This window comes from Falco peregrinus, chromosome 7 (assembly GCF_023634155.1).
Source record: "Falco peregrinus isolate bFalPer1 chromosome 7, bFalPer1.pri, whole genome shotgun sequence".
Taxonomy (NCBI): domain Eukaryota; kingdom Metazoa; phylum Chordata; class Aves; order Falconiformes; family Falconidae; genus Falco; species Falco peregrinus.
Window position 1 is genome coordinate 49,456,391 of NC_073727.1, and position 21,044 is coordinate 49,477,434.

Here is a 21,044-nt window from a genome sequence, read left to right on the forward strand (position 1 = left end):
TTGATTTTTACGTGGTCACACTAAAAAGCACAATCCCAGTTAAAAGCGTATGACACAGGACAGAAAATAACCCACAGAAAGGTTAGAGGAGAGGGGTAGATCTGCCTAAGTTCCTACCAGAGGAATGCAAGGCTGGACTCCAACACGAATTAAAGAAGGTCACTTCAGTGTGACAGCTCTTGCTTTTTCCATGTATTTGAGCTGATAGCGTACCATGAACAACAGTAGGGAGTTCCTGGGGAAAAAGATGAAAAAGACTTTTTGTTTGAAACCTAATTTTTTAATTTGCATGATCTGCACGGTTTTAGAGGGCACAAGAAGCAGCCAGGGGTTACCGTTGTCTGTTCCCTTCTCTCTTTTGCCACATGGCAAAGAAAGTGACATAAAATGGATTATTTTGTTCCTACGGAAATAAATACCATCTCCTACTGGAAGTGCTCTTCCCTGCCTATGCGGATCATGTCTTAACAGACAGCTGTCTGCTAGATTCACCCAGCTGCCTGCTCTGCCCGAGTCATGGTGACTGTGCAGCTGCTATCAGGAAAGGTGGATATTTGAGTCTGGACTGTCTATACATCAGCCAATAAACCTCACAAACAGCTACAGGCTCTTCTGGGAGCATTTTCTTTGGTGAGAAGGAGCAACTCCTCTAGGACAGCAGAGGGTCTGTACATAAGTTAAAGCTGCTTAGTTTCATGTTAGTTCAAGTCGAGAGTGAAGGTTATTGTAGCAATAAGATATTGTTTGGTCTAGGTGGGACATGGCTTTTATTGGATGTATTTTTCTTAAAGATTAATGTTGGCAAGGCTGGGGCATTCTCAGTAATACTGGACTGCAAGCTGAGAACTTGACAGGTGAGGTCAATGGACATGACAGGTTGTTTTGGGTGGACGGTGGTGATACTACCTCCTGTGGGCAGCTTTTAATCTTCACAAAAAAAATACTGTAACAGATGAACAACTGGCTTTCTACAAGCACAGGATTTTGGGGGTTGTTCTTTTTTCCAGCTACATCCTTTTTCTGATTCCTTGTTTTTTTCAGAAGAGTTTTACAAGTTTCTCACCATTGTCAAGAACAGCAAATGAGTACAAAAGACAAAACAGAGGCATGCTCTCCTCTCTCTACCCCTTCCACTGCATTTGTTTTTCTGCTCAAAATGAAGAATAAAACCTGATCATTGCTCCAAGAGAAGCTGAGGCTGCACTGCTTCAAAAAAGAATGTGATTATCCCAATTTTCAGCCTATAGTCTTTTTTTTTTTTTTTTTTTTTTTGCTTTTTGCTAAGCAAACAAACAAAAAAATTAAAAACTGGTGCTGTAATTTTTCCCTTTTGATCTGTAGCCTTACAGGTAGTTTCTTCTTTTTCACTTATTTTTCATGATGCTAATTCCTACTTATTATATTTAATTTTGCCCTCTATTTAATTTTGTACTGTATTTAATTTTGTACTCATTAACATAACCCAAATGTCACTGCCAGCTGCCACCAAGACAGTCATTCTGACTTGAGATGAACAAATTCATTGCGAATTCCTTTAAAAAAAAAAAAAACACTCCACAGCCTAAATATCCATAGAAAATGAAGCCTAAATTTGACTGTGATGAAAAATCAGTAAATCAGAGTTCTTGTTTAGCTGCCGTTACATGTTCTCTGACTCAGTCTGCAAATTTATTTCATTCCTGTTCCCCTTTCAAGCCAACAGAAAATACTTTCATGGAGTTGGAAAATGCTTTGGGCAAGACTAGGGGAAGCAAATAACTTATTTACTGAATACAGAGTGTTGACTGATTCAAAATGTCTTGCCAATTAATCCAAAGTCACCAAAAGCTTGGAGCCAGAAAGAGGATGTGGGGCTCAGTTAGTGGAACAAGACCACGGCAAGGGCAGATGGCTCCCCTTGAGCAGTTGGGATGCAGCCTGCAGCATTTTTCAGAAATCCAGAGTCCCCCTTTTAGGTGAGCATCTCAGGCACTGGACTGGAGGGGCTCACCTCTGCCTGACCACCCCAGCTAATGAGCATTGCAGTAATTTTGGCTGCAGGAACTCAAAATTCATCACCTCCAAAATGCCCCTGGTACGGCAGACAGGGCACTCTGGTGTGAGATAACACATTCGGGTCCACTTCAGCAAAGGAAGAATTCAATGCTGCTCTCCTGCATGTTGGAGGAGTGTCCAAATTGCCCACCCAGAGAGCAGAGGCAAAGCTGCAGCGCGCGCCTCCTCCCTCTTTGCATGAACAGTGCTGTCATCCCACCCTTTTTCATTCATCCAGAAATAAATCAAGGGGGTAAGACACAAGGTCTCATTTCCTTGGGGGTGTGCATGTGTGTGCACATGAGGAGGAACAGACAGACACCAAAACATATTTTTGCTGAATTTCAGTTCAGAGGCTAACAGGAAGCCTTCATTTTTTATTACACAGTGCAGAACTAGCATTTTACCTTTATGATACACCTGGGTAACTGCAAGAGCAGTTCCAGCTTTTTAAGGGGAAGGCTTTAACAATGAAGCAACATGAGAACCATACACATACACCGCCACTTGGATTAACCGGCTACAGTTCCATGTAAACAAGGTCTAATGGTGGACACTTTCTATCCTTACAACACATCGTCAGCTTATACCCTGCCATGAAGGGCGAGTTCCTCTCCAGCGCTCAGTCGTAGCGGGGAATCAAAGCATGGAAACCACAGGAGCAGAGATTACACAGCCTCTCAAGTCTGGCAGCCAGATGTTGATGTGCAAGAGTGAGCGTAACCAGATGGTTTTTCTTCCATTTTTTCCTCTGAACACCCAGAAGTTAATAGAACGACACACACAGAGATAAACTCACTATCACATTTGCATATTTAGACACGTACACCTATTAGCCCCTTCAAAACTGTAATCTTTAAGGCTCCATAATGGGACAGCATGGTTAGTATTTCCAGGTATCAGGTCCAGCTCAGACTGTGCAAGAAGCTCCAAGCGAGGAACAGCCAGACGAGGACTTCTGCATACTGCTGCCTTGATGCCAGGACCAGCCTGGGGATGCAGTCCGCAGAAGCCCTCTGCAGCTGACTCCAAGCACACTCCTGGGTGCAGCACATGGCGACAGGTTCTCAGCTGGCCATGGAGAGCCTTGCTCTTTTCTACCCACGCAAAACCACCTGACAGTGAACTCTGGGATTTGGTGTAACAAAAGCAGCAGAAAGATCATTGCACTGTTGTGATGCACTGGCTGCTGATGCAAAGGGCTCAGGCAAAGGAAAGAGGGCTTTGATGGGATAGTCCTACACCTCAGCATGAGCTAGCTCCCTGGGTACTTCTCTGAGGCCACAGAAATGCGCTCCTTTCTAATGAAGCTGACATCACAGCTCACTGGAGAGAAATAAGCACAGGTCAGCCCAGAACCAGTAGATGCAGATGTTACTTTCAAGGACCAGTTTCAGGGCAGAACCCTCACCCACCAGCCCACACCTGTATCTGTCCCACAGTGTCTGTGCCAGACAGCCACATCTGGAACTAAAACATTTAGTTCCATTTAATATCCTGTGCTTTCTCCTATACAAAACATGGATTTGACATTCACACACACAATATGCATTACACAGTCCCACACCAGCTGGAGAGAATGCATTTAGGACAGCAATGTATATCAGCAGATAGACAACCACCACCACTTAACTGCTACGACTTATGTTTAAGATAAAACAAAATCCAGGAATAACTCCAGTTCCCAGCTAGATAATAGAGAAAAGCAGCAGTTCTGGCTCTGAACTGCTTTTAACTGACCTGGATCTCATGAAGGCAAAGGAAAAACTCCCAGTGGAGCTTTCAACCCTCAGACACGCCAATTCCAATTGATTGTTCCCATTTTATTTAGTTATACAAACAAGCACCAAGCCCTACACTTAAGCTCTCATAAATACATTCTTCCATCCCTAAAAAATCTAGGTGAGAGTTCTAGTTTTGTGATCTTATTCTTTCATAAGAAAAATAAATAAGCAGAAACTGATGAGCATTTCTTCCCTGTAAATACCAGTACAGCTTATTGTAATTAAACCCAAAGTCTTCTGAAATGGCCTGAAAGTCTTTAGAGGTGAGGGAGCCCAGATGGAAGAGAAGGGTAAACTCATTCTGACGCAAGTTTCCCTCAGCCTCTTGGGAAAGGAACTCAAACACTGAAATGACCCAAGAGTCAAGCTCTTCCTCTGGCAAGCTGGCCAGGTTTGTGTGCATCTTTTATGGGAGGAAGAAGTCAAAGACTGTCCAACGATGCTTCCTTTGAAAGTCTGCATTTCCGCTCCTCCCCACAGCCTCCTAACACAATCCTGCTTGAGGACTAACAGTGGCTGGAAATATCCCAGTGAAGCCTTTAGTCAGAAGACAGATGCATAGATACACAGAGAGACAGAGAGGGAGAGCTTCCTTAAATGCTGTGTTGGTGAGCCCAAAACGCTTTATTTGAAAAAGCTCTGTCTGAACGACCTTTGGAGAAGCCTGAGGCCTGAAGCCCATGACAGCTGCCCCAACAGACAAGAACATCAGCCTTCCCCAGCAGCTGTAGGGCCTTGGGAGCTTCTAGATTCCTGGAAATACTGAGAAGTTTTCAATTGTGGACAGTTTTGGCAACAGCCAATTTCAAAATTACTGCAAACTAGAAGCCCTTGCTTTTAGTTACCTCAGGACTGAATTTCTAGAGGCATAACTGGGGTTGCAGTATCACCCATTCCTGCCAAGTCCAAACACTAAAATAGTATTAATTATAACAATTAGTAACAGTTCTCAGAATTGTGAGATTACCTTCAAATCACCACTTAAATTAACAGATGCTCTTTCTCCTTACCTTCTGGTTTGCAGATGTCTGATGTGCCGGTGATAATTTTTGTAATAATGGTGTAAAAACTTTTAACCCTGTCTTAAAAAACAAAGAAAAATTAAAATTTATATGCAGTAGTCTTCTGATAACTGCCAGTGTTGCAAAATTCATGGAATAAAATAGCTGAATTACCATGCTACTTGCTTCTAGATCTGACTTTTGAGAGCTACAGTTCTATGGCCAGCAGCATAAAGGACAAGCCCTTAAGATGCAGGCACTAGGGAGCAGCCATGGGAAGGAACACAGCTACAAGGAACACAAGAACCGCAGAGCTCGCTCTGAAGGAGGTGGCTCTCAATAAGGGACCTCACCAGAGGTAGGGAGAAGCCAAGGAAATAGAGACTTGGTTCCTCCCCAGAAAGACGGTGGCAAAAATAAGAAAGGACTAAGGGACTGTAGCCCAACTGAAGACACGTTTGGACTTTTCAAAGTTTTTACCTTCCCTAGCAGGGCAAAACTCTACCAGAGGAAGTCAGATCCTGGAAGCCCCCAACCTGTCTGCAAATACTTAGTGCAGTAACCAGCAACATTTACATGTTTCCCCAGAGTTTTGGAGAAATTAATACTTCCAGAAAACTCTCATTTTTTCTGCAAGTTTATGTGCAGCAGGAGCCCACAACTATGGGACTGCCAGTCATTTCACGTAGCCCTAACACCAAGACTTCCCAAGTGCTGTACTGTAGGGAGTTCTCTGCATTCCAGGGATTTGCCATCAATCCAGACAGATCCTTAAAAACACCACAGTGGGACACATCCTTCAGAGAGCTGCTTCAGTCGTGTCACAAGACTATGTGGGCCCACCACCAGCTCCTGCAGGTCCAGACAGCAGGTCTGCTGACTTGCCTCTGTGCTAATTTGTCTATCCAAATCTTCAGGTGGGAGGATCCAGTGAAAAGCTGGAGTTTCTTTGGAGCAGCGATAGCCCTATGAAGCAGCACAGGTGTAACTGTAAACATCCACCCCTCAGGTAGCCCGCTGCGTACTCTGCAGTCTTGGCTTAATAATAGCAGTAAGACAGACTTCATTCCCTGTGGTTAAATCTCCGGGCTCAAAAGACCGTTCAGGATGTCATGGACATCGTGCGCCCCTACCCAGATAATAGTTAGAGCCTGATGAGGCAGTGAGGTGGGAGCCCCAGAAGCATCTTCATTTTAATAAGCAGTACCTTCCTCTAGCCTCTGTCTGCCTGGCTCTAATTATACTAAGACCTGTATTTGATTGTATGTACTAAAATAAACGGTCTTCTCCACAGCAGCAGCATTACCTTCTCCACACATACTGCTCCCTGAGAAGTAGCTTCATTGACAGGGGTTACAGTGATGATTTAGAAAGCGGAAGCCCCAGCAGTTCCCCTTCTGTGCAGTGAGAACATACAAGCTGCTTCTTAACTTGCTTCTTGAAAATTCAGCTCGGAAGCCCTACTGACTACGGAGTAAAGTAGGTACACACTCCCACCTAGTGGGAAGGAAACACAGGGCTCTGGTTTTCTGGGGTGGCTTCAGCTCTGCAGTCAAACATACAGCCTACCACCGACCCCCAGAGCAGCCTGCCTTTTTGAATCAAAGGGGCAGCAGTAACAGCTGTGATGAAATCTGGGGGCATTACTTTTAATCATTAAGCAGAAAGCACTAAGGAAAAGGCAGGTTAAGCCTACTAAGTTACCAGTATTTTACCCGCTCAGTGTTAGACACGACTGCAAACACAACTCTTGCTTTACATTAGTGTAATGATTAACTTCCACAAGGTCAATGCAAGAGGCATGGAAAACGTTAGCAGAATGGCATAGCAGCATTTTAAACTTATTTTGCTACACTAAAAATAATTAAATTATTGAATGCAGAACAAAGACAAGTCAGTGTCCTGTAGATAATGAGGTTTTAATACGTCTAGAAGAGCCTACCAGCTCACAAGCTGAGTCACTGACAGTATATTCTGGAGACAGTTTGAGGTTTACTGCTTTCTTAACACATGCTTTAGATAAAGGTGAAGTAAGTAATTTTGAGGTGGAAAGCAGAAGCTGGAGGGAAAAAGCATCTTTGACCCCTTTCCATTTGACTGCTCAGTTAAGACATCAACCGACCACTCCTGTTTCAGCAGCAAAACAAAAGCACTGCCTGCTGGGCTTGCTGGGACCGGCCACAGCATCAGCCCCACGACCCACCACAGAGGGAGAGCAGAAATACTGCAAGAGCTCTGTTTGGCTGGCCTTAAATTAATCTTTTCTAGTACACAATGAGACACACATACTTTGCAATTCATATTATTCATATGCCTTTTCACAGGTCAGAAATGTGCACTTGCATTTCACAGCAGCATATTGCCCTTTGAGACAAGATTGCATCTGCTTCTGAAAAGTTCTGCCACTGAAATCTATTTGCGGTCTGCAAACCGAAGTCTCTTACATGCAGCAGCTTTGCCAGTTCTAAGTATTGCTTATGGGGTCACCCTGATGCACTTTGTTCTTCCAACCCATAATACATAGTTATTTCCAAGAGGATTTGGGTTGGGTACTGCACTTTATTCCTCTTTTGAAAATGATTCCAAGTTCTTGTTTTAACATAGCATGGCCTGCACACAAATTAACCGTGTATACATACACTGCAGCTTCACAAGCAACGCTGCTAAGCAAGCACTGACAAAAACTAGGCTCCAGGGGGCTGCCAGGATGCAATTCTGCAGCTCTTCTGCCTGGCCCAGGTCAAAGACTGATTCAGCTAGCACTTAAGTTAGAAAAATCATTGTTCCTGTCACACACAGCAAATCTGCAAGAAATTTCATGCTCATTGAGGAGAGACTGCACAGCTCAGGTTGGAGACGTCTCACACACAGCTACTATTTTTACCATTAAGGTCAGGAAGCTCTAGGTAGAACAAACTGTGTTAGTAGCTCAGTTTTGAGTAACAGGTCTTAGACTTGTCTGTTCAAACAGGGCATTTGGGATGGGCTGTAACGATTTACCTTCCTGTTTCGCAATTCATGGAGAGAGAGACCCACCTGCCCACTTCCACAGCAACTTCTGTAATGCAGTGTTACTAACAGAGATTAGTGAGAGGTTAAGCACTTTCACTGCCCAGAGCCGATAGCTTTGAGACCAGAGTTGTTAAATTACAGGCACGTACTCCAGCTCCTAGCGTTGGAAGACCCACTAGGACTTTTTCCAAATTTCACAGAAGTTTGGAGCTAAGACAGTTTAACCAAGCCCTTCCTTCAAATGAACCACACAACCAACCTTTGTCCTTTATAACTGTCCACCAGAACAAGCATTAAGTCATTTTAATTGCTTCAATGTTCCCACTATTTGCCTTCAACATGTAGTAAACTTCCACCTTCCTGTTCCACAGACATTCCTGTCTGCATACAGCTTTGGACCTTCTGTACTCAGACTTAAAAGACGGAACACGAGGCAGCAGGACCAGCTCACCAGCTGACTGTAAGCAGATGAGCAGAGCCGCCTCTTAACTTTGGTGCGCAGCAGAAACTGAGCCTTAACAGCATGTGCTGGGTGTCTCACTACTAGCTTTAAAGCCTCCGTACGTGGTGGTCCTGCTGGAGGAGCTCTCCATGGCTACCTCCTCACTGCCTGGAGTTAACTCAGGCTTCCTCCATAGCTTAAGCACTCCCTTCCAGAGCACCAGTGTATGGGCACATTTCCCTCTCCATTCTTTAAGAGGATGCAGCACCAAGAAGATGCCTGACATCAGCATTACAGCACTCACCAACAAAGCCCTGCCTCAGCATTCACTCATCATGAGGAGCACTCCACTAGGGTCTCCTGCTCTATGCTATATGGTACTTCATCGTATCATATAGTCTTGAATAAGGAAATGGGGAGGGCGTGGGGGGGGAGACTCCACCATTTCCTTCATCTTCAGGCAGACATCATGGTAAACACAACATGACGCCTCTGTACTTTGAAGGTACTTCCGGAAAGTAAGAAACAAAGGATTCTCTTAATACCCAAAGTGCCTGTTCCTCCTCTTAAAAAATGCCACTGCTTCACCCCTGCTCAATCCACCCTATCTGCAGGATTTCAGTCAGCTGAAGTCTGACAACTAAAACCTAATATTGGCCTTTAAGGCCAGATACTAACCCAACTCGCTTAAATTAAGCCTTATATCTACAGCTAGCTACACATGATTTACTAGTTATGGCAAATATTATTCCTTTCTCTCCTTAATAACTTTCAACAATAGTAATCAACTCTGTAACTAATATTAAGTCCTTAAGAAGGATTTGCCTCAATTATCCTGCAACGGGAATCTTGTGGGCTACATGATGTATTTTGCATTAATTTCAGCAATCTGAAGCGCTTAAAAGGAAACACACAAGGACAGAGGCTGGGAAGTTAGGAAGATGTGTTTCAAAATAGACTGATCACCCCTGTAAATTGAGTTGCCACCTAGGAAGTATAATTCTTTCTGCCAGAAGCTTCTATTACGGAAAAATCTATGTAATGCTAGAGTTTACTCATGGAGATCCCCGCTTCCTCTAGGAGGAAATGCTGAGCAAAGTTTGTGACACAGATCTCAGTCACCAGCTCTCCAGACTTACAGAGGATTTTGCAGACGGTAAGCTTTCTATTTTTTTAAATTTCAAAGCTGCCAGACTGATTACCAATACACTTATTTTAATTCATCACTGCTCTCGCACCCTCAGAGGCAAACGAAGGATATGAGCGATGATGATACAAGTCTTAAACAAGATTATGAAGCAATCCAGACTTAAGAAGAAGCTCAAAAGCTGCATATCCAAGATGAAAACTAGGCCTAGAGAAAAAGTATTACATAGTAAAAAAATAAGCACTTTAAATGTGAAATATGCCCTGTTTGCACAATTCACTTTCATTCACAACAGAGGTATCTCACCAGTCACAGCATTGGTTAATGACTAAAGACTGTTGTTGCGGTGGTGACAGTTTCTCTCCCTGCATCTGCTAATGAAAGGCATTTCTTTCTTTATAAACACTTCTCCCCTTAATCTTACTCAATACTTCAGAACAGCAGCCTAGCAGTACGGTAATGTAAGCCTATTCCTTGTTTCCCTGAGAATCCATCCTGAACTTAAAGGGGCATACAGAGTATTGCATTTAACCAGGGCGTGGAGAAAGCTCGAAGAAAACTTAAGCACAAGGTACAATGTATGTTCAGTAGCATCCTGAAACACTTGCAACAAAAACAGCAAAAACACCGAAGCACACCAACAATTTCTTGTATTTTTCAAGACCTTTTGGGCATGCTCCTTTATAGCAGACAGTACTTCGTTCCTGCCTCAAGCATTAAGTTTAATTTGTTAGAACTGCTTCAGGAACACAGCTATGCAGAGACATCTTATACCTGGCATATGCATATAATCAGTCTCTTAAAGGATTTTTTAGCATATATACTTCAACAGCTAGTATGAAACAAGTATCACATGCTGTCATTCGGTTCCTAATTTAGCCTGAGCCAGTGCTGTAACCTCTTGCCCGAGGTAACACTTCAAAAGCTAGTGCATCAAGCACTACAACTGAAGAAGATCTCACGTGAGAGATCCAGGAATGGGTAGGGATGACTGAAGACAGTCAATTCAGGCAGTCACAGCGACACCTATTTCCCCCCTTGCACCCATCTCTTTAATCTGTAAGAACCTCCATAGCCTGTAATACAACAAATTAAAAGAGGCATTTTTAAATCTTGACTTTTAAACCAACTAACTGGACCAGCTACTACAAAAAAATTAGTCTCCTGTACACAGTTATAGAAGATTCTTCTTTTGAGTTTTATTTGTTTATAGCAACGTTAGTACATGTTTCCACTTAGGTATTTTAGTGCAACAAGGAAAACCATGACCTCATTAAGTTTCAGCAAGGTGATCTATGTTTCTATATGCAATGGAAAAGATTAAAGTGCCTCTCCTCTGTTGCACAAGTTTAAAGCTTCAAAAATCTCAGTAAATACCTGTCACTGAACTAAACAAGCAGACACTTTGCTTGATTATGAAATACTTTTGTTGGATGAGCTATCTGTTTTCTGCAGTAGAGCAATTCATTTGTAAGCCACAGGCACTACTACAAGAGTGGTATCAGAGTACAACTGGTGACATTTTCATAGTCTGTGCAAGAATTTCACTCTATTTTTTGCAAGTTGCATATCTTGAAGATACATTCTCCCAGTTGATCACATTCCAGATGGCTTTCAAATAATCAGGTCGAACATTTTTATACTGAAGATAATAAGCATGTTCCCATACGTCAATTCCTAGCAAAGGAATGAGACCTGTAAAAATAAATACATAAATAAATAAATAAATTTTGTGAATCTATGAAAACATGCTTTACATGTATTGTACCCAATTTCTGAGTCTTTATCTACAGAAAGACAAAGAGCTCTCCAGCACATAGGTGCTTATTACAACATATTACAGAACTGTTTGCTCTCTCACACACATACATATATTGCATAAACTGAAAGAGCTAATTAACACCTATGAATATTCTAGAACTGCCTTGATGACATAACTGAAACCAGACAGCTGTTTTTGAAAGGTTTAGATCACTTGCACAGCTCTGCAAGCATACACCATGAAGGAGTCTCTTGCAATGCCAGTTTGCTTCCAATATTTAATTAAAAGTTATTCATTAAGTGTCTAATTACCTTCCTTGCTTTTGTGCTAAAACATTCTTCTCACTGAATTATTAATGGCAAGTTTTCATGGGGTGGAGGGGTGAAATTTACCCCATTATGCTGCATGTCCCTATACTAAAATGATTCTTTTTCTTTCCGTACTCATAAGCAATACACAGGCTGCTGACAATACACAAAATTCCTTGCCATACTCTGAATTCTACAGAACATGTATCTGCCATGGGATCTGAACAAACATCCAGTGCAGGCAGGATTCTCATTGGCCATAACCTCTTTCCTCTGTGGAGGGCATGCAGCCTGCCATCATCACTTCCATGTCTCTCTAAGCAAGTAAAAGTATCTTCAAAAGCGATCACTGCCAGAATTACGCTGTTTGTCTAGCTGTAAGATTTACCCATATCCAAGACTGATTTAATTGACACTCATTACTCTTTACCAATACTAAGGAAGGAGGTTACAAGCCTTCCATTTTAAACCCCACACCTTCCCCTCTCCTGTTGCCTAGCCTACACTGACACAGAAAATCTAAAGGCAAGAGGCTTAATCTTCCTTGATACAGGGAGATGCTCCAGCTACTCAAAAATAATCCAAAGGAGACTAAGCTGAAACTACTGTCTAGAGACAGCGCTTTCACAATATGCCCCATCTATTTCCCCTTGGACTAGACAGACTTTAAACCCTACTGCTCTTCATAGATTTTAAGTCCTGCTTTAAAAATGTTGTTTTAAAAGCTGCAACTGTTTTTCACTTTTGCTAGTAGTGACATTCAGTTTTCCAGCTGTATTTATCCAGCAATTTCTTCTCAGCATTTGTCCACAAACCCCTTTTCAGATCTCACACACTTGCTTATGAAATCTATGAAGAGAGAAGCAGAGGGGAAGGAAAGAAGCCTGACCTGTTGTTCCTTGCAAAGGGTCTTGATTTGCACAAGCTGCTATTTGTAGGCGCCCCTGCTCTTTGTTATAGCCAAGCCACCCCCAGCCTGATCCTTGAACACCAACTGATACAGCTGTCAGCTTCTCCTTGAAGTTTGCAAAGGAACCAAAGTCACGCTTGATGGCTTCCATCAATTCTCCTTTAAAAAAAGCAAAGATCACAGAACATCAGGTATTTAACATCTTTCAGTTTCCAGATAACACCTGGAAACAGAAGGAAAGAAAAGCAAAAACATTTAGGCTCTGTGGGAAAGAAGTGTCTAGACAAACAGCAGCTGCAACATGAATTAACAGTTCTGTCCCAACCTGCTTAAGAGGGCAAACAGACTGGAAAGAAATTAGCCCAGCAGTCAAACATGCTGTCCCCAAAGACACAGTCAAGGTGTTATCAACTGGACATCAGGACCTGTCATTCTTGCCTAAAGGGAACACCACAAAGGACGAGGAAAGAAGGTAAGGAGCTAATATGCATATCTCAAAGGACAACACTAAGTGGCTGTGATTTCTTTGTCTTAGTACAAAGAAATACTTGGACATCTTTGATAGCAGTACAATGAACCTATACATAGTAAGAGATATTTAACTACTTCCCTCAGATTTTAGATTTGTATCTACCACTACAGTTAGTCTATTTGATATGGATAAAGAGGTTCCGTGATTAGATTCCTTCTTTATTATTATATGTGCATGCTGTGGCAAAGGGAACAGAAACTAGAATTTTTTAGTGTAACAACGAATTGTCAAACTACTTCCTCTCCCCTACCCTAGCACACTTGTGCTTTTCGGGTATTTAAGAATTTGCTCAAAACCTGAAGGTGTTTACACTCCTTTCAAATTAGGTTCCTAATTAGCACATGTAAGAACACTTCATACAGTACAATGATGGAGAATTCTTCATTCCTTCCACCTTCAGAGAGGGGGTCTTGAAAATGTCTTGGCAATAGCTCCAAGTGCATCTTAAGACAGGCTTTAGCAGGCTTCCTAGAGAAGCCCTGAACCATTCAGTTGAAACTGAAAGATGATGGTTTAGGTTTACTGACTTTCACAGAAACTGGGAAACAGAAGTCAAGGCTTTAAAGTGTCTTTTCTGAGAATGTCATCTGAAAACAAGTTCTATCAGAAATGTACTTATTTTAGAACTGCTTGTTGAAATTTCAGCTTTGAAGCTTCAAAACTTCATACTCTAGTCTTAACTAGATCATCTTCAGGCATCTTTGTACTTCCATGGTAGAGTTAAAAGTCACAAGCAGATGTCACCTATGAAGGCTGGAGTACAAAGCACCTGAAGCCCACCAATTTACAGCCAGACATATAAACCCCATTCAAAACCCCCCAAGTTTATCACAACAGCTTTTGTGAGATGTGTATTATAGGCCCTTTACCCTTAATTGCAGGTCACTTGCAGATAATCACTACTCTATCTTTCCAAAGGAAATTTCTTCCTTTAGGCTTTAACTGCTAAACTATCCCTACTCAAACTGGAGCATAAATCCAGCCACTAGGTTGGGCAGTCTGCAGCACATTTCCTCCCTTTCTGTGAACCATAAGCCAACTTAATTAGTAGAGCTTTGTACAACTATTTTCTCTTTTGAAGATGGAAAGGACAATATACAGCAACAGCCAAGTATTGTGCAGTGTACACATAATCAGCTTTAGAAATTAAGAATACTTAAACACAGGGCTAGCTTTTTATATTCTTGGCTTGCATTCAAAAACCCCTGAATTCCTCAGAATTGTCATACAGAAATGCAAATTAACAGTGGAAAAAATATTCTTTAGACTCTTTCAAAGGCAGAAACAATCATCAGTTCTACTGGTCAAGTAAAAGTGATGCAATAAAGTATTCTAACAAGCACCAACCTTTAGGCTCTCCTCCTCCGTTAGGAGAAAGGTTTGTCCAGAAGATGGTATGATTGATATGACCGCCTCCATTGAATTTCAGTGCAGGCTGAAGTGACACCTGAGCTGTGACATCACCTAAGGATGCCGAACATAAAAATGTGTAAATAAATAAAAACATCATCATCACCACAGCAGTTCCTAAGATGCCACTAGGCCTCCGTCAATCTCCAAAATCTTTCAAGTCTTACTAGCCTATAACATGTCTATGGAAAACATAAGGTTTGTGACTGTTATCCATATTTTAGACAATCATTGACAAACTACATTAAAGGTTTCTTTATCTTTGACCTTTTCTTACGCTGTAATGATATGTGATTTGCCAGCATCGTAACTATCATGGAAGCCACACTACACATGTAAGATCTACTGCCATTCTGCAGCAGAATAATGCAACTAGTACAGCCAGAACACTGTAAGGACCCAACACTTGTAAATCGCTCAGTATCACCAACACAAGACAAGAACATCATTCATCCATTAGCTCACTGATTTTCAAACTAAGAATTTTTAAAACAACCCAATTTCCAGGGCAAACGGGTTGTACTTGAGAGAAAGTTGATGAGTACAGTAAGCACATATGCAAACAAAATGTTCTTCTCCCTCCTGCTTTTTGTTTCATTTTGGGTTTTTTTGGAGGGAGATACTTACAGGAAGAGATAGCGACCCAGATCATTCTACTCCACGTGACAGAATCCTGCATCTGAACTAAAGATGAAACAGCCCTGTACTTCCCTCTCCACACAATGTCATGTTCTTTATAGAATTCACTGGTGCCTTGCATCTCTAAATGGTGTTGCACCACTTCAACACAAGTGTTTTGAATGCTATTTTGGTTTTTAAAAGAATTGAAACATTTTGAAGGTTTTAAAATCTTTTTTTATCACTCCAGTAAGAAAATTAGTGGGGGCAGCTGTTTCCTCCACTCTCTCAGGAATGAGTGGTAGAAATCTTCCTATAGCAATAAACAAGTCATCTTAACACAGATGCAAAGGCAAGTCACAAAGCAGTAGCACACCTGTTAACTAAGGTTTTACTACAGGATTCCATCTTCTCAGCATCTCCTCATACCTCTCACAAACTACAGATGGGTACAGGACTGGAAGAAAGCATCCAACGCAGTTAGTAAAACCACTATTTGCTGAATTCAGATATCAAGTTAAGGATGAGACACATCTCATACCCACTCAAATGGCATCTTTGGGACATTTTCCTTGAATTCTGCATGCCTTAATGACACTTTTAAGTTCATCCAGAGCATACAGCATATCACAAGTCAGAAATCCAAAAATAACCCAGACGTCTTTAACGTCTTCATCCCTCTTTACTCCACCATTCCTTAGAGGAACCTATTCCACAGGACTACGAGGAACCAGAGACTGCATTTGACTACTGTCCTTAAAACACAGTATTTGTGGTGCTGTCTGATCACTCCAGCTCAACTCTGCACTCAAAAGACAAAGGTAACTTGCCCTTAAGTTACAGTGAATGTATCTTGGAATCTGTTTGTATACATAGCCCCTGGCCTTTGCTTCAGCTTACCACGCTCCTCAACACAGCCAGAGGACAGTTCAGTAAAGTAAAACTGGCAGCTCAGAGGTGCTCAAAAGACTAGTCAGCTCAGTTTCTCAGTCTACTGAGAGCTATTTGTTTCTCTGTAAGAGCACTTTTCCTTTTTTTTTTTTTTAAGTAAAGCACCACAGGGCACATGACAGACAGAAAAGAGCAGGGAAAACTGTAGGCACAAGTTTTCACTGAAAGTAAGTTTCAAGTTTGTATGCTTCCATTAGCAAATCTTGCACATTTTGATGGACCAGTAACCAGAACCAGCTTATGCAGAAACAAAAGTCCTGTGCTGCACCCTATCACAAAGTACACACTTGTTTTCAAGTGAGCTGACAATGTAAGCCAACAGGACTCAACTGCAGACAGCTTTTGAGTTTTCTAAGCAGATACAGATAGGTGAAGAACTTGTTAAATATAATCTAAAGAGAAAAAGAAAACTTTACTTTCTATTGCTGAACAAAAGCTACTGACAAGGATCTGTTACCCAGAAGAGATACTAGACAGTCATCAGATGTGCTATGTAACACAACACTGGAATGCAGCACAGAAAGATTTCTGACCATGCTCAGTTTTAAGTATGGAAAAAGAACTACAACACTGCAAGAACGAAGTAGCATGCGTTCAGACTTTGCCCTTTCCTAAAGCCTGGTCTTAGAAGTTTTTCTAGTGAGGGTCAAAATACTACACAATAAACTGGGATACCAATTTGGGGGAAAAGAAAAAAAAACCACAACAAAAACCACAACCTGAAAAACAAACCAAATCAAAAGACACAAGTATCTCAAGTACGTGTTTGCTTTGGTGTGCATAACCACCACCAATACCTTACCCATTTGCAAAACAATGCCTGAAAATTCCTTAAGGAAAGATTTTTACAAACGGCAAGCAAAGAGATGGTATCAAAGGATAGTATGTTAAAAACATACCTCGAAGGATCCACAACACTTCAGATGTTTCTGCTTATCAGAAATGCTGCCTCCCTAGGGGCTGAAGCCTCAGTCATTAAACAGCATTAGTAACAGCAGCCACAGATACACTGTTTTCTTATAGTTCGGGTTCCCTCCTCAGTTGTGCTTGCACTAACCAAACTCCGGAATACAACTTTCCTGGATTCACCACTGGCAGGACAAAGCAGCCAATCCCAATTGCCTGATTCTTAATCAAACCTCATTAGTTCATTAATTTAGACTGCACAAGTTATTTTTAGGCTTACTCAGGCACTTGAAAATCTCTAAACTTGCATAAGTAACCAACAGTCTCTATTCAAGCACACAGGCAATTATCAAGGGATACAAGGTTCAAGTTAACCCAGATCTTGACAATTCTCACTCTCATCCAAGCCCAAGCAGTTAAATTACACTGTGAAGCAACCTGGCAAGACACAGAAGTGAGTCTATACAATAACCGTTTCTCAGAGGTAAAATGGCACTCTTTAGAAAAAGATCACCACAACAGAAAAAAAACCTCAAAAATATTCCATCTTAAAAAAAATATACACACTATTTCACACATTTTCATCAGTTGAACTGAAAGAAGACTTGAAAAGAAACATTTTATGAGTTTCGGTGTAGCCCTGCTCCAACAATTGTAAAGTTTTCCTGTAAGTCAGCACATCTCAAGATTCAATTTGAGATCTTAACAAAAAATTCCACGATGGCTTGCTGCATATTTTAGTATCTCACACTGGCACGAGACCTATGTGACCCCTTAAAATGACGCAGCGGTGTAACTGACACCCAAATTCAGATCTCTTCACTGGGTGTTGTACAGGTTAACTGCACATTTGTCCTGCTTCCATTTGTAGGTGACTAAGATTATTTCACAAATATCAGCTGAGTATCTGATGGTGCACAAATTTTACTTATGTTTGTTAGTAAACTTTCATTACAAAGTATTTGTGTAGTAAAATGACTGCAATTTCCTATTAACTCAGTCTTTGGTTCAAGTAAATATGGACTAAATCCACAGCAATCAATTAATTTTCTTCTAGTCTTACAGTATTACAGAGAACAGAATTCATGCTTTTTAGTTACATCTAGTTTCCAATTATCAGCACCACTGAAGCTTACAATAAAAGCTTGTTCCTAATAACATTTCACTTCATAAAAAAAAAAAGAAAAAGAAAAAAGAAAACAAGAAAGCTTGAATTACATAATCCAAAACTTATTTCCCCTGGAAAGAAGGGATTTTTTTTTTCTTTTTCCTGTATCATCTATGTCAACAAGCTTTCATCTCACCTGTTGACTGCAGATATACAAACCTTTTGCCAGTGCTTCTTTGTATTTCTCCTCCGTAACATTCAGGTTGTTCACGTAGGTGGCATGATGTTTGCTGTGATGCAGCTGCATGATCTCCGCATTAATATGAGGTTCCAGAGCACCATAGTCATACGGCAAGTCAGGAAGAGTATGCTTTTGCCTAGAGACTAAGCATCCTAATGGTGCTATCAACTTGGCACTACTTCTAGAAGAGAAAAACAGGAGAAAGTAGTCTTATGTAGTACTTGGGCTTTACCACTGAAGCAGACAAACCATGACCGTTATGATCGGTTCTTTTAAGTGCACAGGGTAATAGCTTAGGTAAACAAGGCAAGCTTCCGTTTTTCTGGAGCTTAAAGCAAACACAGTCTGTAGCTTCACTGCAAAGATGAATTCACGTAAAGGTCACAGACACAGGGCTTTGCAAGGTAAAGCTGCCACTTCTCAAACCGACCCCCTCAAGCTGCTGCAGCCACACCCTTCCAAGCGTGCAGGTAAGGCAAAGATAGGAATCGAAACCCAGCAGTAACACGCTGACACGCAACGCTTCACCTGATCTTTATTAATTAAAAAGAGAAGCCAAGAAGCCCCTGAAGCATCCTTTCCTCACTGTCCACAAGGTCCCTATACTGGGAAATAACTGCAAAACCCCACACAGCCCCCGGGTTCCCAGGCCCGGCTCTCTCCAGCGCTAACAGCAGCACACCTGCTTCCCGGTCCCTACGGCGGGGGCAGGAAAACCGCGCGCTGCGTGGGGAGCGGGCAGCCACCACCTCCCACGCACAAAGACACACAGGCCGTCACCCTTCCCCGTTCGGACACCTCACGCTTGTCATGAGACATAACCACCACGATGAAAGGCGAACCGCTAGGCCAGGAGGGAGGTCGGCTCCCGAGGCCCCTTGTACAGTTCACTGGTGACCTTGGCACAAACCAGGGACAAACCAAGAGCAAAACCCTCGGGGCGCCGAAAAGCAGCCGTGCGGCGACCTTAGCCAGCAAAGAGGAGATCTGGCAGCACCTCGCCAGGCGACGAGAGCCCCTCGGCGCAGGCCGCCAGCAGCAGCCGGGCGGGTGTGCGGACAACGGCCAGCAGCCGCCCGGCCGCGCCGCTGCCCAGCTCCGCGGAGCAGCCGGCAGGAGCGCGACCTCCCTCCTCCCGAAATGGCGGGGCGCCCATGAGGTGTGCGGAGGGGACGACCCCACCACCATCACCTCCTTCTCCCCTCCCGCCCACCGCTCGGCGGCGGAGGGCGAGGGCGGTCCGGCCGCCGCCTCACGCTGCGGGGCTGCGACCGGCGCTACGCTCCCCCACCCCGGCGGCGCGGCGCTCACCTGCCCGCCGAGGCCAGGCGGCACAACATGGCGGCTCTCTCGCGGCCGGCTGCTATACCGACGGCGCAACCGCGTCTTCGCCCGCCCCCGGCAGCGCCCGCCCCAGCGAAGCCGGGGGCGGTGGCAGTGCGGGCGGCGCCGGGGGCGGGCACCTGAGGGGGCTGGCCTTCGCCGTGTGGCGGTTGACACAAGGCTGTAGTCACCCTATTTCTTTAAATTGAGAAAAACACCGTTTCTTTATCAGTCCGCGTAGCGTAGCATTATAAACCGAAGCGCAGTACAGAGCCGTTATCCCAAAGCTCGGGCCCTCAGTGCCGCCGGGCGAGGCGAGGCAGCCGCTGCGCCGGGAGGGAGCCGCCGCCGAGCGGCAAAGCGCCGGCCGGGAGCTGCGGCCTCTGGCGCGGCCGTGGGGCAGCGGAGGGGACACAGCGGCACGGAACGGCCCTTCGAAGGCCTGAAAACCTGCCCGACAGACAGGTGCCTGTCCGTGTTCAGCAGTGCTTACAAATACCTTTCAGCCATTTTCTCCGCTTTGTTTGTTTGTTCATCTGTGTTCCTTGCCTCAGTTCTGGGCACCTCTTGTTGCCCAACATCCGGTTCCCTCCCGGCAGCAATTCAGCAGCCCTTAGTGCTGCTGACAGTCCTTCATTCGGGCACCTCACCGATTATTTTAGCAGACGGGGTTACAGTTACTGCAAATGAGTTCAAAGACCTATTAAAAACCGGTTCTCCAGAAAGGTCAGTGAGGATAACTCTTCCCTCAGAGTTAGGAGGCACTCTGCAGACAAGACAAACATTAGGTAAAATTTTAGTTCTATGGAAATCATCTCTGCCCCCACAAAACCCACAGTCTTTTGGGTTTAGTCCTATTAAATAAACACATTCTAAGATCTTACAGAACCCACGTTTATCAGAATACAAAAACACAAGTTACAAAAATTCAGTGCAGGTTAGGTCTGAACAACCTTGCTGAAAATAAATTACCTTATCTTGGAAATTGCCAGAATATCCAACTGGAGAGATCCAGGCAGGGAATCTCAGCCCACCATGAGGCACAGGACAGCGGCATGTGTCCCTCCATCCCCCCGCTCCTTGACAGATCTGAGAAAGCCATGCTTCACCTACCAGCCACCAGCACTCTGGAAGTCTGAGCAGTGAAAGTAACTGCTTTATCAACAGATACGATAACAGGCGAGTTGTCTGAAATCAACAGGAGGTTTGGAAACAGAGTTCCCTGCGAATGCTGAAAATATGTACAGCAAGATTTAGACAGCATCTAATTTTAAGGAGTATATCAGTGATCAATAAAATGTCCTATTTTGTTAAAATGAACTAACTACTTTTGGCATTACTAAATGTCGTAACAGCCACTGACAGCCAGGCAAGAACATCAATATGTTTTAGCATTCCTGTATTCTTATACTGCAATTCACTAATGCTTTTTTTCCAGTAAGCATTGAAGCAAGTCATTATATGATGCACTTTTAACTGATGTGGTTGCTGGGTTGCTTTCCTTAAAGAAAAAAAAAATCAACTACAGCTTGCTTATTTAGAAGATACCCTGTAA

At 43.1% G+C, this 21,044-nt stretch overlaps 1 protein-coding gene across 1 annotated transcript; it reads right to left on the reverse strand.

Moving 5' to 3' along the window:
• Nucleotides 1–10,594: 10,594 nt before the first annotated feature.
• SOD2 (superoxide dismutase 2) lies at nt 10,595–19,620 on the reverse strand. Its single transcript, XM_055809846.1, has 5 exons — nt 19,478–19,620; nt 18,145–18,347; nt 14,280–14,396; nt 12,380–12,559; nt 10,595–11,115 (listed from the first exon to the last, which is right to left on the reverse strand). Exons 1-5 carry the CDS (start codon nt 19,504–19,506, stop codon nt 10,970–10,972), a joined length of 675 nt encoding a protein of 224 aa, XP_055665821.1. The 5' UTR covers nt 19,507–19,620; the 3' UTR covers nt 10,595–10,969.
• Between the last annotated feature and the right edge of the window lie 1,424 nt (nt 19,621–21,044).